Source organism: Dermacentor albipictus, chromosome 1 (assembly GCF_038994185.2).
Source record: "Dermacentor albipictus isolate Rhodes 1998 colony chromosome 1, USDA_Dalb.pri_finalv2, whole genome shotgun sequence".
In the NCBI taxonomy this organism is placed as follows: domain Eukaryota; kingdom Metazoa; phylum Arthropoda; class Arachnida; order Ixodida; family Ixodidae; genus Dermacentor; species Dermacentor albipictus.
In genome coordinates, this window is record NC_091821.1 from 315,486,530 (window position 1) to 315,505,306 (window position 18,777).

Consider the following 18,777-nt stretch of genomic DNA (forward strand, 5'->3'; position numbering starts at 1 on the left):
TCGTTTCTCTTCTCTGAAATGACCGAAGTGAATAAGCTAGAGCTTTATGGGGCAGCTTGCGCAAGTTTAAGTACGAAGGATATTAGCCTCCAGAGTTCTTTCTCGTCTTCCTATAGTCGTTCTAATGTATTAATGACATTTTACTGCATAAGCAAAGTGTGCGACCGTGCGAGTTGGTGATCCATGAGGAAAATTCACAGCGCGGAAACGAGAAAAGGACGAGAAAATGTCCATTTTACTTGGACACTGCGCAGTTATCGCTCTCTGCTATGCGCTGAATAGAGCCAATTTTATCTATTCAGCGAATTTTGTTTTCCTTCGCTATCTTTCAAAGACTTCGCTGTTTTTATTTGCTTTTGTTCCAGCAACCAACTTTTTGATATTATTATCATCATCATAATATAGCTTTGCTCATGAAGTTTCTTCCGTAGTTTTAAGATGACTGTTTGTTCGACACGTTGCTTGTGTTTAGGTTTCTCGTATAAACATGTATTAACTTGCCTAGCTGTTTGCACAGTAATATATATATATCCAGAACAACATGTTCATGATCGCCAGTTGCCGTCTTGTATTAGTTTACGATCTCTGGGCTTAGAAAAAATGCACAGCAAGAGCCTGCGGCTGGTGCCATCATTAGACGCATACATTTTGTTCACCGAACATGAAACTAACTTCACATACTTCGAGCGAGATGCTTTGCTGGGCTAGTTGGTGAGCAGACATGATGTAAAGTAGCGCAAAAAATCTCCTTTGTGCACGAATACGTTTAATTAGCTAAATTTATAAACTTAACTAATCGACAAGATGTCAATGAAAACGTTGTGGGTGGCGTTTACAAAGGACCGATAACCGCTTTTAAAGCAACCTAGGATTCGCGAAGAACCCGCCGTGCATGGTGGCGTAGTGGCTTTGGTGTTGCGCTGCTAGACCCGAGGTTGCGGGATCAAATCCCGGCCGCGGCGGCCGCATTTCGACGGGGGCGAAAGTGCAAAACACGCTCGTGTACTGCGCATTACGTGCTTGTGTAAGAACCCCAGGTGGTCAAAATTAACCCGGAGTCCCCCACTACGGCGTGTCTCATGATCATATCCTGGTTATGGCACGTAAATACCCAGAGGTGAATATTAACCTAATTTAAGACTTCTCTAACGAGAAAAGAAGAAAAAAAAAACCCGTGAAGTAAAAAAAAAAAAAACAATCGCTGTGCACCAAAGATTGCATCCATCTTTACGCAAACCTCGTCAAATGTAGGGCCACTGGAAACGAGCGGCCGCGATTTTTTTCTCGCATCGTTAGAGCCGCGTCCGCAGTTTTTAGTGCGCGCCTTCGGCCCCTGTGACGGTCCTTTGCACGTTCGTAAGCAGTGATGACGACGCTTACGTCTGAGACCACTTATATTACTGGTGCGGGGATGCGTTGTCACGTAGATTCTATCTTTCTTTCTTTAATTTCGCAGGCTTTTATCATCTTCGCGTCTTTACTTATCGCACAAGTCGGCTGCGGCCATATTGTAGAAATTTCTTGTTACGCAATTGGTTTTTGAGCGTCAGGGGACCACATCATGTTGGGCTGCTTGTGCAGTGCGTGCGTGCACAATATTCGAAGACAGAGAACGCAATACAAAGTCTGACATTGATTGAACTGCACGCGGCTCGATCCTGATCCCCTCTTAGCCGTATTATTACATCAGTGTCCTTTATCTATTCTCCACTGCTAGATGTCTTGGGCTGCCGACGCAATGATCTTTACTCCGAATTGTATGTCGCTTCAATTATTACTCTGCTAGATCGCATGATAAAAAAAAGGAACTTTTTAGATAACGTGCTCTGGAAGAGAAAAGAAGTGACAAGTGAGCGAGGATCGAGACGAGCGCGCGCCAGCATTCGTTTTAGGTTTTGTTTTTGCAAGCATCAAATAAGTAAGACATCCTGTACTTCGGCTGCGCTTCCTGGTTTTCAACAGAATTTAATACATGTAATAACCCATAGACGAAATTTATGACCGATTCTCGTGCCAAGAAGCATGCTCTCGATAAACGTTTCCCGCTTCGCCGGTTGATCACTGCTCATGATTTAGGAGTTGAGTGTGACAGACAATAAAGGTTTGTGAAACAAAAGTGCATTTGGCATTAAATTTCTAAAGGCGGATCATTACCATGACCTTATAGCGTTACTTGCACTTTAATTGAATGAGTATACTAGTAACGTATAGCTCATGTTAAACTTCTCTCTCCTGTCTTCAGAATAGAGAGAGAGAAAGAAAGGTTTATTATTCGAAACAGTGACCCGAGCAAAGCCCGGTATCACCCTGAGGTGGGAAGGCTCCTTAGTCGAGGAACCCTCTGGCTTCGACTGCCCTCTTGGCCCTGGCGACGAGTTGTTGTTGGTCTTCCGGGTCCTCGAGGGCGAGGTTGTTCTCCCACGGTTCGAATAGGTGGTCTTCATTTGCTTGTTGTGCTCGTTTTGCATCTGTTTCCGGTTGCATTTCGTTATAAAAGAGAAGAAAAAAAGCTTTTGTTTAACCTTACCTCATTGAATGCTGCCATTGTGGTGAATCATTTCGTTAAGGGTGGCGGCGTATCATATATTACTGAGCAAACACAGCTAATCAATTGGAACGTTGCTCTTCAAAAGAACTTGATTTTGCACTGATACTATCAAACTAAGGGAAATTGATTAATGCATTTCCTGCCACAGAATCTGGAATGGCTTACCAGTTAGATTAAACTGCTTCATTAGTAGGGTCTTTTGAGAAATTGCTCTGGTCACTGTTGAAACTTGACTCTATATGGGCGTTTGTTGCCTCACTATTCTCAGTTCTGCGTATTGGTGATCGTACGTTCATTTCTCTATGTATTGTGAATTTTCTCTTACCTGTGGAAAATCTCAGTTGCAAGCTCCTGCTTATAACTTACAGCAACTTCGTTAGGAGCTCTCTTGGCAGTAATACACTTTTCAGCCTCGTAATGTGTGCCTATGCGACTTCGTCCACTGTGTTCACATGTCTACATGTAGCACATGCTCGCAGAGTAGTGATCCAAATCGCGCTGATGCCAAAAGTGCGAAATCGTAGGAGGGAGGAAAGACGCCGTCCTCGTACCGTCGAGGCCGTCGTTCCTCCTTCACGTCCGAAGCGCAATGATTCGAAAGCCGACGAACCCATTCGCGCGCGCGCGCACACACACGTGCCAGCGCGCAGCTGCGCGTTTGCACGGCCAACAGCTGCTGTCGCGTCTCGCTCCGCCCGGAATTCGCCGGATTGTTTTATACGCCAGCCTCACTTCGCTGTCACTACGCGGTCTCTCCCCCGCCTCCCTCCTCCGTTTTCTCTTTTATATATATATATATATTTTTGCCATACTTCAGCGCAATGACACGGTGGTACGCGTCGCCTTTGAGAAACTGAAGCCAACGTCGCACGTGTACAGCGTATATTTCTCGTCGCGCCACGAGGAGCGAATAGCGGCGCCGTGTGTCTGCCGCGACTCGTGCGTTCAAGACGCGCGTATGCACGCAGGCATTGCGGCAAACAGTGTGCAGCGCTGTGTGGAATCCGCCTCTGTTTCGAGTACACGGGCTTACAGGAGTTCCCGGCATTTGCGAAAACAAGCAAGCGTGAAAGTAATGCAAATGCAGTAGTCTCAATGCCTGGACGAGTAGGCTTACATAGAGGTTGCGCTTACGAGTGCAGTTTGTGCTCCTGAATTTTTTTCGACTGTACGACCGTACGGCTACCAGGAAGCTGATCTTTCTAGTACAGTTTCTCTTATTGGCGCACAAATCGCTGCGGGGTTGCTAGTTGTGTACATGCGCGCTCTAGTGCTGAGCTTTTGGTCATCGTTATGGAGCATTGTGGCGAAAATTAAGGCAGGGTTCAAGAAACGTACTCAACGGGAAAGACGCCCTAAAACTTGTACATATATTGTCTCTGTCTTTACGCACCGTTATTCCAAGGCGAGACGTATGACCAGCTTGCACGACTTGAGGTTGTAATGGATCGTTCCGGTGCGTTTACTGTCCCTATTACTAGCTCCTATTATCTGCCAGGTGCTGCTCAGCACAGAATCGCGGGTTTCAACGTGGCTTCGGCAGTTGGACTGACATGATGGCGGATTGAAAAACGTCCTTGAGCTGAGAAATACATTGGTGTACGCCAAGGAACCTGAGAGGTCGAAAAGTAAACATTAGTCGCGCGAAGTGCGCAGCTCATCCACAGTGATAAACGCCGATTGAATAGCGCTATCGTCCATCGTCTTGCATTGACTTAAATGTGTTTACGCGTGGGAACGGCCAGGAGCATTTGTCTGGTGTAGGGCAGACGTGGGCATAGTGTTCATAAGAGCAAAGCGTCGTACGAAGGGCAACGTGAGCGCGCCGATAGTCTCTTTGACTGAGCGACGACTAACAGTGACTGCGGCGGCACGATGACCCACACATGGCGTACGCTAGAACGAATGACGTAAGTTTTCATTTTCAGCTTGCTGCTATTTAGGTTGCGTCGACCACCTGCACCGTTTCGAGCCTGGCCAATAACAGCTATAGTATATCGCATGTCAGCCATCGGTGTACAATTAAGTATTTCGGTAATCTTCCCTGCGTCTCTGTCTGGCATGGGCAAACTTTGAGGAGTACTTCGATTTGGCCCCGTTGGTGGGGCATTTTGCAAATTTTACCACCGGAAATAAGGACGCAGAAACACGTATACTGCAGGCCCAGCGCTGTTCCTGGAACATTTGTCTGGTGTAGGGCAGATGTTGGTCGGCGCTTGTCCTGTGTGTGCGTGCGTGCGTGTGCGTGCGTGCGTGTGTGTGTGTGTGTGTGTGTGTGTGTCTGTGTGCGTGCGTGCGTGCGTGCTCTTTTATTTGCGCTGGTTAAATTTCCAACTTTGAGCCGTGTTTGCGGCTGTGCTCGAAATTGGGGCATGCAGCACAACCTTGTCCGAAGTATTTCCATGCTTCCCTGAGACATAAAGGTCATAGTAATCACGAAACATTCGTGACTTAAACCAGGATAGCCTGATTTACATGTTGGCGAACATTGCTATTTCCTCTCGTGCAACTGCTCACTGTAGTCACTGTGAGGCTGCCGGAAGGAAGGGGATGAACCGCGACTTTGGATGCCGAAGTTGGAATTTTATCTTTCCTTATGCCAAAAATCGCGTATCTGTTAGAAGTGCAGTAACAATAAGGAAAATTACCAAAGAAGTATTGGAGCCGAGCGTAGGAGTGTTTTCGTTCTAGCTGCGTAATGCGTGAACAGTTCAATGCCTTGCAACTCCGTGACAGACGACACGAATTGAAATTATGTACGCGATAGCGGAACCGAGAGCATGAGAGCAATGGAACCTCTTCCGCGATTCATAAATGACAGTGATGTCGAACAAAATGATCCATGGGCGCCGTTGCGAAGTAGCGCAGTGTCGTGGCATGAAAAGATACCAAATGGGCTTCGGTATAAGCGGGAACGGAAGTGCGGGATATTTGATGGCGCCTGGAATCGCAAAACCTGGTATCACTGTGGTGAGCTTTCGCACGACGACGTCCCAACTTCGGTCAAAAGCCGAACTGCTCGAGGCAGGCTCTTCAGTAGAATTGCAAAGCCGCTTGACCCGTCGACGCCTGTCATGCCGCACTTTGTAGGGAAAGCTTTCGCTGCAAATAGCTTGTCTCCACTGGCATTGCTCTTGTCAAATCATGGCAGAACAAATGGCTTGCAGCTTTATTTTATTGGAAGCTTGGCATGAGCATTCTTTCGGCGCTGTGCACACTTCACCTGCCGTGAGAACTGCTTCGATTGCGACCGCTGCCGGGTACGTTTTGCGTCTGCCCAACATTCACACAGCAATGACGGAATTTTGCCTTTTCTCTAACAACCATCGACGTGAAGCCATTCTTTGTCAAAAAATAAAGACTGATCTAAAAACTGAAGAGTGCCATGAGAAGGGATTTCATGTGTAAATAGCATGCCCTTCCCATGTAGTCTAAAAACATCTAAGACCTGGCTAATGCACTGGTCAACGGTAAAATCATGGTTACTTTTTAAAAGAATTAAAAAGTCATCGACATATCTATAAGCCTTAAGGTAGAACCTATCGTCAAAGGAACTGTGCAGGTCGCGGTCAATTGAAGCCAAGAAAATGTCACACAGCACTGGAGCGACGCAGGACCCGATGCATATCCCTTGTCGTTGAACATACAATTTTGACAAAGACCACGTATTGCTCCAGAAGGTGAAGGGGAAAAGGCATGCGCCTAGGCCCGACCAAAAACGAGGCAAACCCGCAGTGGTGCCATACGTCCACAAGCTTTCCCACAACTTGAAGAAAGTCGCTACTAGGTCTGGTGTGCCAGTTGTTTTCTCGGCACCACGCAAGTTGGCTGGACTGTGTCCGCTTATAAGCCGCGTTGACAAGAAGTCAGGATGCCAGAAAAAGCACACTAGACAGTACGTCAAATGTGTGACGGGCGTTGTATACGAAATACCGCTAAAATGTGGGAAAGCCTACGTTGGACAAACGGGGAGATTTGTTAATGACCGGGCCCGGGAGCATGAATTGTATGTAATCAATAAAGGTAATGCCCATTTACCTGCGCATTGCACGGTTTGTCTGGAAGGCAGATGCCAGCCATTGCTGCGTGAGATAAAGATACTTGGCAGGAGTGGTGATACGTTAGCAAGATAACTTTTGGAGGCATATCACATTAAAGAGAGAGGCACGAGTTGTATTAGTGACACGTCTGTTTTTCTGTTTGAAAACGAGTTGCAACTGTTAAAAACGTCACTGGAATCGCTCTAGGCAACACTGATGCACGCATGCGCATTTGTTCATTCTCCCTGTCCTGCTGTAAGAATAAAATCAGTTGAAGTTCAGCGCTCAATCTGTCGTTTCGTACTCTTCCTTCCCAAGTCTTTCTTTTCCTTTTTGGTGCAACAATGTATTCTTTAGATCCCAACCAACTCGCCCAGCAACAAGTTCTACTCGTGTATTGGGGACCCGTTGAAGATCTCCTGGTGGTCAAAATTAATCCGGAGTCCGGAACGACGGCATACGTCGTAATAAAATTGTGGTTCTGGCACGTAAAACACCAGAATTCAACTACATTACTTTATTTGCGGTGCTTGACTCCACCCGATATACACTGATATAACCCTATATATGGACCAGCCTACAAATTTTACACGACACAGGACTAACGTCATGATTTTCAATATACTGCTCGGTTTGCGGCATTGCGTCATCGTACCATTATTCTTGTCGTCATCATACCTCCCTCGGTTCCCCCTTTCGCTTCCGTTGCGCAGTGTAGCAGGTGAGAGCGCACAAGCTCGGCGCGACTTGTGCTCCGGCCTTTCTATAGATACATTTTACTACTGCTACTAGAAGCGGTTGGGTAAACATTTTATAACATTTACTGGTCGCCTATAGCAACCGAATTACCAGGGTTGGCTTGCTAGCGTGCAAGCAACCGAGATGGCGTCGGAAATTAGAAATGGGGAGCGGAACCAAAGTGCTCGTTTTTTGCTGTCAAGGATGATTGAACGGGCTACGTACGGCAAAGCGTGAAAGTGACTGGAGCTTAAAGAGCGAAATTGCGTTGGAACAGACGTGGAGTAATGCCAGCGTTACTTTCTTTGTCCCTGTGCTGACCTTTCCTTTACTGTACTATAAGTACAGTTAAGGAAAGTACAGTTATAAGTACAGTTACAGTTAAGCTTCAAGGTGACATCTTAGAGATAAACGTGTAATTTCGCAAGCTTTCGACAAGGCACCCGGCCTAGCCCTTTTGCAAACCTAGTGCGGGCTCGAAACATGGCGTCAGTGGAAATGCGGCGGCGCGTTCCCATTTATTTGCATCTTTCCGCGTGTTATAAGTCTCTGCCGACATGCAGGGAGACCATCGTAAGACCCATGGTCATGCTTGGTACTCACCGTCGGGGTTTTTGACAGTGTAGTTTGCATTGGTTAAGTTGTTAAAAAATGGGATCTATGTGCCAGTGGCAGATCCAAAGAGAAAGTCCTGCCGCCCCCTACACTCCCTTTTCTTTGAGGCTGGCCTGGATCCATCCCTTCTTCGTACCCTAATGGCGACTTGCTTTAAAGCTCGATGATTGTTTCCTATAAAAAGTGTCCCCGTTCAGCAGATAGTCGCAGAACATGAAGGCGTACCCAACGTCGGAGTCTGAACCCGAGGCCATAACAAAATTTGAGAGAAACAGTAATGGTGAGTAGAGACATGAAGGATGCGGGTTTTCTCCTTGCGGGAACTGGATGTGTTTAGTGAAAGAATATTACATTTTTTTTTCTTTTGAGGCACCTGGCTCATACCCAGTTTTTCGCGTATGATTGCTTACGGGTCTAAACTAAGGATAGAGTTGCGGATATAGGGATACTGCACTACAGTGACGTTTCTGTAGGGTGTTTATCACGCGCCTTTGGCAGATAATTGTGGAAAAATGAATCCTCAACCGCGATCATGCGGAATACTCATCAATGTGATCAAAGTACGCAATTGCGCAATTACAGCTTCGTTGCAAAGCATCTCATGATGTCTTTCAGAGTGTCCCTCTTAAATATATAGCCATCCGTAGACATGGATCGAGGGCAGCTTGTAACGTTATGAACGATGTTCAGAAGAGTCGTGTGCGTACGAATGCCTGTAATGGAAAGCATTGTAAAACGCGTCAAAATGTAATTGTGCCGAATTTGTAAGATTCGTTCGCTGCGATCAGAGGAAGTAATCGGGAGAAATCGATATGTTTTAATGAGGTTGTTAGTGCGCGAGCCTCCAAGACAAACCAATAGCGCCAGTCATCAAGACAATAGATGAGTTCTCCTGAAGTGGAGTGGGGGGGAGAGAAATGACCTAGACGAAACGACAGGAGCATGAAAATCCCTATGCCATGACTGATCACTGTCAAAACTGATCACAAACAAGTCCATCTCAGTAGCATACTGTTTACCGCTGCGACTGCACCGAACGTAGAGGAGGAGGCGTGCTTTTTGCGCTTTCAATAGATATACTGTCATCACCTATCCAAGTTAACAGCACTCTAGAGATAACATATGGGTTATATTAACCCTAGGTAACTAAGTTGATTCTTGGCACGTGTTATCGACCGCCTTCTTCACCGTCCGCATTTATTAATGAACTGCATGACACTGTCAGCATAGTATATTCTCGTTTTTCTTACCCTTTGCTTTTGCTTGGAGATTTTAACTTTCCTAACATAATGTGGAATACCCTGTCATTACGTCTTTCCCCATTTTCACAACAGGCTGATGACTTTCTTAATTTATGCTCAGTTTTTTTCCTTCATGCAAATAGTTAGTCAGGCCACCAGGATTTCAAATGATGTAGCTAACACACTCGACTTGGTACTTACGACACATGCTGACCTTGCATCTCATATCACTTACGTACCAGGAATTAGTGACCACCTCTCGCTCAATTTCATAATTGACGCTCCTTTCCCTAAAAAGTCCAAACACCGAAAAACCATACGCGTCTATCGGAAAGCTAACTTCGTAACAATAAACAATGAGCTGTCTCATTGCTATGATGATTTTGTCAAAAAACTTCGATGATCGTTCAGTCCAATCTAACTGGGATTTCTTCACACGTACAGTTCACAGATTAACTGAGAAACATCCTTAACCGCACAATCACTTTAAATGCGCAAGCGCCATGGTACTCCGGTCATCTAAAGCGCTTATCCAACCGCAAAAAGCGCTTCTATATTTTAGCAAAATCATCCCCTACTGACGCGCGCTGAGCGACTTATAAATCCGCCTCCGATATCTATATAGCAGCTTTAAAAACTGCTGAAGACAATTACTTATTTCGCACACTAGCTGAAATACTAAAAACAAATCTTAAAAAGTTTTGTCAAATGGTAAACCCAACAGCTAACAATGCTATTTCATTAGAAAATTTATCTGGAAATGCTGTTCCCGAGAACATATGTGCGACCATTCTTAACGAATCATTTACAAGTCAATTTTAGAAAAATGGCAATGTTGTATTTCCTATCGCGTACCAACACGAGTATTTACCAATGCATCCAGTGATTGTTGAGGCACACGGAATTAACAAGTCAATAGACAAATTACCGTATCATCCACCGTACGACTGCATTAACAGTAAATTCCTTAAAAGCACTAACCTCTTTAGTTCCATGATACTAACAAAAATTTTCCAACAATCTCTTAACTCATGGGAGCTTCCAAAGGAATGGAAAATTGGGAAAGTGGTTCCAATCTATAAATCTGGCCCCAGAAATTCACCTCTTAATTATCGCCCCACATCCCTTACAAGTAGCTGCTGTAAATTATTAGAGCATGTAGTTTTCACGAATCTGCCTAGCTTTCTAGAATCCGACACATAATTTACTAAAACACAACATGGTTTTCGAAAATCATATTTCTGCGAAACACTAGTATCATTCACTCATGAACTGCATCGCATCCTGGATCGCTCATCGTGCGCTGACTGTGTCTTCTTGGATTTTAGTAAAACATTTGATAAAGTATGCCATAAACTATTACTTTTTAAACTAAGCTTGCGAAATATCGACCCTAACCTTCTAGAACGGATAGAGCATTTCCTTACTAACCGCTTCCAATATGTTACTGCTGACGGTCGTAACTATCCACTCACTGAAGTTCAATCGGGTGTACCGCAAGGGTCTGTGCTGGGACCACTATTATTTCTTATCTATATTAATAATCTGACCGCTAAAATATCTTCTAACCTACATCTGTTCGCAGATGATTGTGTTATCTTTCGGGAAATTAAAAGCACTGATGATACTAATGCACCCGAAGCTGATCTGGATAATATAGGTGACTGGTGCAGGAAGTGGCTAAGGGTATTAAATATTAACAAATGCAAAATAATACACATATCTAGATCTAATTGTACTCCTAGCACCTACCCTCTGAACAACGCTCCCTTAGATTTCGTCGTGTCATATAAACATCTTGGTATCCGCATTACAAATAACTTAAATTGGACCTGCATATACAGTACTTCATTAACAATGCTAATCGCATGCTCGGGATCTTACGGCGCAACTATTTCAAAGCACCGACTACTTTAATGTTGCAGCTTTTCAAGACTCTAAGACGCTCGAATCTTGAATTTGCATCTGCAATTTGGGATCCCAGTCACGTTAATCTCATTACGTCACTTGAACTAGTACAAAATAATTCTACCCGTTTCATTCTTTATAATTATAGCCGTGCTGCGAGTATAACCTTAATGAAAACTAACCTAGCACTTATTCCACTCGCTAACCGCCGCAAAATTGCCTGTCTTTCGCTATTTCATAATATTTTTAATCACATCGCGCTTCACGACAATTTCATCCTACGGTCTCAGTACATTTCAAACCGCGTCCATCATCGCAGTAAGGTAGTAATTCATTCTTGTCGCACAAAGCCTTTCTTTGTCTTTCACCTCCCGTACATCTCAGGAATGGAACCACCCTCCCTCAAGTATCGTAGCCATCACCAATAACAAACTTTTCCGCGAAACAATAGCTAACGTATAATCAGGAGAATCATTGTATTTAAAGAAGTGACAGCACTTGTTTGTTTGCTTTACACTACTACTCTGTAACCACTTCCCTCTTTAATGCCATATGGGCCTGAGGGTATTTTAAATAAATAAGTCAACTTGACTGAAGTATCACTCACACACTTGGTGTGTAACTTTCTTTTTGATGTAGGGTTCACGAGCAGTTTTATTACCGCTCCTACCCAGTATGGCTCACATGCACAGGAATTGCAATGCGCGCTAAATCAGCCTCAAACTTCATTCGACCTGAACTTCTGGCAGTTGCCTCAAGACTATGCTGTCTTCACGTCGAACTCTGAACTTTTTTGTATTTACTTCCTTTCATCAATTGGGTGCGGTATTTTCTGTAATGTCGTCGATTGACACTACCAGGTCCGAAAGGGTTAAAAAGTGATATTAAGCACTAGATAATATCCATGTCATCAATAAATTGAGAACCCTACAGAATATAACCAACCTCTCTGTGTGACCTTCATAGATTACGAAAAGGCTCCCGGCTCAGAAAAGATAACCAGCAGTCATGGAGGCATTGCGTAGACAAGGTTAGAGGAAGCACACGTCAATATCTCGCCAACTGTCTGCAAGGATTCTACTTCTACCACAAGTCTTTACAAAAAGTAGAGAAATACCAACCGTGAAGTGAGGCAAGAAGGCACAATATCTCGAGTTGACTGGATGCTTAGAAGTATTCAAGCTATTAGTATGGCAATGGTTACGTGTAAAGATAGATTGGGAACATCTCATCTGCCTACAGTACACAGATGACATTTTTTGAGCAACGTTCGAGGTTACTCACAATAAATGATTGAAGATCCCGACTGTCAAAGTGCAAGACTGTGAGTGTTGATATGCAGAATACTAAATTAATCTTCAGTAGCCCGACGGCTCACTTATCTGGGCCAAATGGTCACAGGTGACCCGGATTACGATAAGGACATTTCCGGATGAACAAAAGTTGGTTAGAACGTATATAACATACCCTCTGAACAGAAAATCTTTATCTTTGAGCACGAAAAGTGTGCAGTCATTGCATTCTACGATTGCTACCATTTTGAGCTGAAACTTGGAAGATAACAAAGAAGCTTAGAAGAATGTCAGCACCGCGTCGCGAGCGATGCAACGAATTTGGAGACAGTAGAATGGAGGCATGTATCTGACTGCGTCCTTGTTGGGATTACGAGGAAGCGACCGAGTTGGGCAGGATCACCGAATGAGTGGTACCAATGAAATCAAAACGCCATTGAGAACAACGCAGGGCTTAGCTGGTGTGATGACATTTGGAAATTTGCAGTAATCCTTCTAGCAGATATCCACACATGCTCTGTCTCGTTCTGACTGTGTCGTTCGATTCTCCTTAACAGGCATCTGTCAACAAGAGACGCGAACACATCCGGCACCCCGACGGGAACTTCTCAGACAGTTCGAACAGCTTCGCCAGGCAGGTGAGTGCGGTGGCGGCCACAGTCTTTTTTTCAGATTACTAGACTTTTTTTTTTCTTTCCTTCTGATGTCTGACCCCGAAGACACGCGCGTCAGGATGATGCATGTTCGCTTGCCTGAACAATAAACTCTCCTTGTTTTGTTATCGCGAGCTTTGCGTACCTTGCCTCAATTTTCGCGTTGTTACTTTCGTTCGTTTTTGCTGTCGCGATTCACATCGTGGCCCCACTCAAGCATCGACATTATGCCACGATTCTTTTAGTTTTCAGCTGCTACCTCTATACACATCTGTATTGCTCAGTTATCTCTATAACGTTTTGTCCGTTTATTTCCTTCTTTATTAGTTAGCTTCGTTGCATCTTACTATTCCTTGTTTGACGCAGACACCTCTGATGCAGAGATATTAGAGAGAAATAATTGTATGCTTGTAATGCAGGCCCATCCACATAGACAACGAAGTGTGTACGAACTGCTCAAATTTTTCCGTGCATCCGTGCATCCGTGCATCCCGTGCATCCCACTTTTTCTGTCAGCGAAGTCTTCCAATAGGGTTTAAACGGCCACTGCACACTCGTAATTTTGTGATTACATTGTACACGCGAGCTGCTTAAACGTTGATATCATCATCACATTGTCGTTCCGTTCTTTTTAACGGTCCTTGCTTTCGGTCTTGTGTACACCCCGTGTTGACCGGGTTCGGGTGAATGGCACCACCTTGGCGCACGTGCGATACGCCGTCTTTCTTGCGGCGTTTTTGTCCAAAACAGTCCATGCCGATGTCCTTAGTCTACGGGAACGACCTGACGGAACGTCCAAACCCTGCTCAAGAATGGAGTGTTATCGCTTGTCCATGCGAATGAATAAGATGGGCAGGCCTGGTAGGAACTGTGAGCCCTGCGCTGTGCGCAGCACATCGTACAAGGATAAGTGTTCTGTGCAGCGCCCGAGTTGAGAACATTTGATATGGTTGGCTAACCAAGTACATATAAATGTAGTGACTATTCTTTTTCCATTTGGCGTCACCAGCGCTATCCCGGTGTTTTGCTACCGTCGTTCTCTGAACTTCGGTTGCGTTCGCGGGCAGCTTGCGGAGTCCCGAACGGCGCTTCTCCATCCGCGCCTACGCGCGCCATCGTAATCGCTGGAGCGAAGCGCACGCGCTGCGTCTCGTCCTTCGGCGCGTATAACGACTGGCTGCCGCCGCACTGTCGGTGGTCTCCCGCCGGGCTGGCAGCTGTAAACAAGCGGCCGGCAGCGGCGGCTCTGTCTCTCCCAAAGTGGGCACGCCAAGAGCCGTGGGGGTAATTTTATTGGCATCGCACGTTGGGACTTGCCTGGCTGAGGGACTGGTTGCTCCGGCAACGCTCACAGATGGCAAGAGGAGAAGAGCGTTGCTGCTGCTGCTGCCGCCACCGTATCACGAGTACAGGGCATCATCGCCGTCGTTGTCTGCTGTACGTGTGGGCGCTGTACGTGTGTCCCGTGGGTTCCGTGCAGCAGGGTTGGATGGCCAAGGTCCCCGTGTGGCCTGCGCGGTGTATGTCAGGTCGCAAAACTCTAGCTAGTCTCATAGCTAGATATGGCAGCATACTCTGTCTAGAACGAAGCATTTTATTTTACGTTTGCTTGTTTGGTTATTTGCAATGCCTTACTGACCCACTTATACGCGTTGGGTATAGGCGCCGTTGCGTATGAAAAACGAGCTCTGCGCGGGAAACAAGTGCATGCGCAAGTAAAGAGGCCGAGAAATAGGTCGCGTAAAATAGGAAGGATACAGTGGAGCATCATATACAGTGCTAGGAGTACAGAGTATGCAGGTTATCATAAAACGTTATCCTGTTTTGCTGTCGTATCTGCAAGAGCTGCTCTATTGTGCAACGCCACGATGCGAGTAGATGTCAAATAACTTTCCAGTTGTGGTTTTCTTTCTAAGACATTTAGAGAGCTCGACGACATTGTTACACACTGAATTCAAATAACGATGGAAATGAAGTTGACCTGAATTCCTCATAGCCGTTGCAACTGCGATTGGATGTTCGTGCACTAAACACTTGTCCGCCAAGTACATGCAGGAAAGTTAAGTTACCTAAGTACTGATGCTGGGATTATTATACTCTATGTAAAAAAGGAAAAACATTTTGGAGGGAGTAACACGACAGAAACTGTTGAAGTCGCCGACATATTACAGCCAAGCGACGTCCAAGGGGGAACACATGGTTTGGCCGCGGGATCTGAAGAGACCTCATACACGCCGACAAAAAGGAGATACTTATAGGTTAAGGTGGTAAATTGCAACAGGAAACAGAGTCGACCTAAGTAGGCGCTAGGCAAATGCTGATGAAAATTTTAACGCCATTGAACCTGACACCATATCGGTCGGGTTGGCTGGCTGTGGAGGCACGCCTATCCGAACCCGGAGATCGCCTCCGGTGCCCCTTTTGCGCGTCCTCTTCCTTTGGATCTGCTTTGCTCAGGCTACAGCCTCCTTACTTGTGACGACACCAGGCTTCTTGGGTGCTGCACACAAAGTCCATCCGAACAGACATATAACGATAGTGCCCTTCATCGCTCTGAATCTCAATATTCGTCTGCCGGTGACGTCAGTGTCAGGACGGAGTGACACCAAACATTTATTTAGCTTATGTAGTAAAAATTCAGGGATAAGCAAAACTATCAACTGCGGCAAAGCAACGCAGCTATTTAAGCAAACCACAAAGTTGAATCTATAACCACTCTCACGGCTAATATTTCATGATTTCCCTGGTGGCTGAACGATCGCAGTTGCCACCTGAATGGCATTTACATGAAAGCCTTTGCATGAAGTTCTTGCTCATGAGCGATCCTCGCATTTTTTGAAGCCACCCTGCTTTCTCGTTTGCTTTCCACGCAATGCCTTTCGATGATCGTGCGCGGGTGCAGAGCAGTGTGCATTAAGCACGCAGCGGGCTTTTCCCTTCGACGGGGCACCGACGCTACAGTATCACCTATAGCGGTGCTGTAAGCAAGCGATTCATCTCGGGTGGTGAAGGACCTGCCTCGTCGACCAATTTGGGCCACGTCGTGCACAATGCCGTGAGTCGCCTTGCGTTCCTTTACGCATGTTCCTTTTCATCTTTGCTTACTTGCGTCCCAACCCTATCTTCGTCTTTCGAAGGCGCGCTTTTATTGTCTGTGCTCGTCCAATTATGCGCTTGAACTGTGTTCTTACGTTGCATTGTCCAGGTTTCCTTCATATCGGCCATTCGAATAGTTCCGTGCATGTGTACCGCCTGGAACATCCCAGACATGGTTGGGTTGGAGTAGCTGATTCTCCAAATCCCTGTGCGAGCTAACGACAGTTTGCTAGCGTAGTTTCGTTTTCACCTGAGGAACATGCTTTGTCGGCGTCGATTTGATATGGAGCCTTCTTAAAGCATGATGCGGTCCGAATTTATTGTAGTATTAAACGACGTGCAGAAACGTAGCTAATTAACTAGCGATATATAGTTCCAGTATGATTACGCGTGTACTGGTGCTACGTCTCACCAAGTCCGTGCGTTAGCCAATCAAGGGCGAGAACCTGAAGAACTGAAGAACGGCTCGTCCGTTGTCCGCGGCTAACGCCGCCAGTCACAGGAGGAGTCGAAACGAACGATAACGCATGTGTTAGCGGCGCCTCGCAGCCATGCAGTTTTTGTTCCAGTCTGGCTGAAGAAACACGTTGCTCCTGTGCTGCAAGAAGCTGGTGCTACGCGGTGTAGTCAGTTAAAGGACACTGGAGAACGTTTTATGGTTAGTCTTAAGTGATTTTGGAAACGTGAATACAGTGGCTCTACATCAAGTTTCATATGTTTTAGGATTTACTAAACGTAAATTTTTCGAAAACCACGTGTCTTTTTCAGGCTATTTCTATGTTCCGCGTTCCCGATCATGTGTAGTAACCACCGATAGTAAGTGAGGTGTTGCAGCCGCAAGTATGGCGCGTTGCCGCCAGCTGGCGCTAAACTTTCCGTCAATACAGGGCAATGAAATACTTCGGGTAAAAGAATACAAATGCATCGGTGTATGGATAAACAAAGGCAATAGATGTATGGAAATACAGGAAAAAACAATAATAGCTAAGGGGAACAGAAATGTGGCCATAATGAAGCACATAGCGCCATATGGGTACAACAGGAAAGAGGTGCTCCGGTGTATGTCGAAAGATGTAATGGTTCCAGAACGTACACTTGGAAACGCAGTTGTTTGCTTGAAGTCGGTCTCACAATCAGGACTCGGTGGCAGCCAAAGGTCAGTGGCACGACTAGCAGTGGGCTCTCACGGGAAGATGAAGCTGTGCAGGGTGATATGGGCTGGACTAGTTTTGAAGTGAGGGAAGCTCACAGTAAAATTGATTATGAAGAACGGCTGAGGAATATGGAAGAAAGTAGATGGGTTGCGAGAGTGCTCAGGTATTTGTATATGATGTATATTGACTCACAGTGGAAAAATCAACTAGGAAGCTTACCAGAAAGTATGCGACTGGTATAGTAACCAACATGACGCCACAAATAACGTCAAACGCAAAGTCAGAGAAGCTGAGACAATCTTCTGGTGGCGGCAGTGGAAATGAAACCGCGTATGAGCAACTACTTATTAGGTAAAAACGATATCAGGAAAGAAACAATTTATGATAACGCAAAGGGAGGCTCTTTGCTTTTTGAAGCGAGATTAGGATGCGTTAGAACGGGTAGTTACGAAACGAGATATACACCAAGGAATAATCTTGTGCTTGCTGCGGTAAGCTAGGGCAACGAAGGAACGTGCTTATTATAACGTGAATATGTCAACCGAGCTATCGGTTTAGGCTCCTCTGGCAGCTTCTTGAAGCCCTTGGGTTCAGGAATAGCAGGGAGAAAGTAAACATGTCCACAGTAGAGGTTAGTAAGAAGCGATTGGAGGTTTGATGGCAGAAAAGTAGGGAGAAAAAAAAAAGAAAAAGAAACAGAGGGCGTGCAAAAACAGTTCTTAGTGATGGTTCAGGAATTTTGATGCTGGGAATTATATGGGTGCGTGCGTGTGTGTGTGAGAGAGAGATAGAGAGAGAGAGAAAAGACCCACTGCCCCGTTTCAAAGAGGACGCTCGTATCAGCCGTCCATACAGCCAGCCTTAACTCTTGTGCTCCGACGGCAAACAAAGTGTCAGCGCGGCATCGTCCTGTATCGAGACGTGAAATTTGGCGAAGCGTTAACAAAATTGTGGAACGTCTTTAGGTCGTGCACATGTAATTTAGCTTCGCGCCGCGGGAGGCTCCTTTCGTTGTCATTTAACGTACATCACGCTGTGAGCGAGAACTTGCGTGACTCGAAAGTGGCAGTAGAACGTTTTATTCAGATGCCACGCCCAGCCTCCCACACCTCCAGGCGAGGCCGGCGCTGAAAGGGCCTCTCACCAGGCCACATAGCAAATTTCGGTTATACGCTGGAAGTTGTTACGTGCTACTTATGGAGTGTTCTATAGCAACAATCTTTCAAACTAGTTCATTAATAGCAGAGATAGAAATACTTGAAGTGGCGGGAACCCATGATTTCAGGAGGCAAATGGCACGACCAACGTACACTCTCTCCACTTGCCCCGTCTAGCCTCCGCAAGCGATATTTCCTTCCTTGCGTTCTCCCGCACCGGAGGCGGAGGATCGCGTCACGGGCGCCGCCGCCGCCTTTCTCTTCCTTTTTTTTTTCGCTCGCGTGTTTGCTGAGTGGCGCAGTTCCGGTGACGGTCTCGAGCACGCGTGCTGTTG

At 45.8% G+C, this 18,777-nt stretch overlaps 1 protein-coding gene across 3 annotated transcripts in view; it reads left to right on the plus strand.

Annotated features, from left to right (window-relative positions):
* The window catches only part of Ca-beta (Calcium channel protein beta subunit), a 122,052-nt gene that overhangs the window by 16,614 nt on the left and 86,661 nt on the right, over window positions 1–18,777 (plus strand). For 2 of the 3 annotated variants that reach the window (XM_065435063.2, XM_065435084.2), the window contains one exon: window positions 12,940–13,020. In XM_065435063.2, coding sequence (XP_065291135.1) covers window positions 12,940–13,020 — 81 coding nt within the window. Of the gene's footprint in view, window positions 1–12,939; window positions 13,021–18,777 lie in introns of those variants that run through there. The other variant, XM_065435094.2, reaches the window with a different exon arrangement.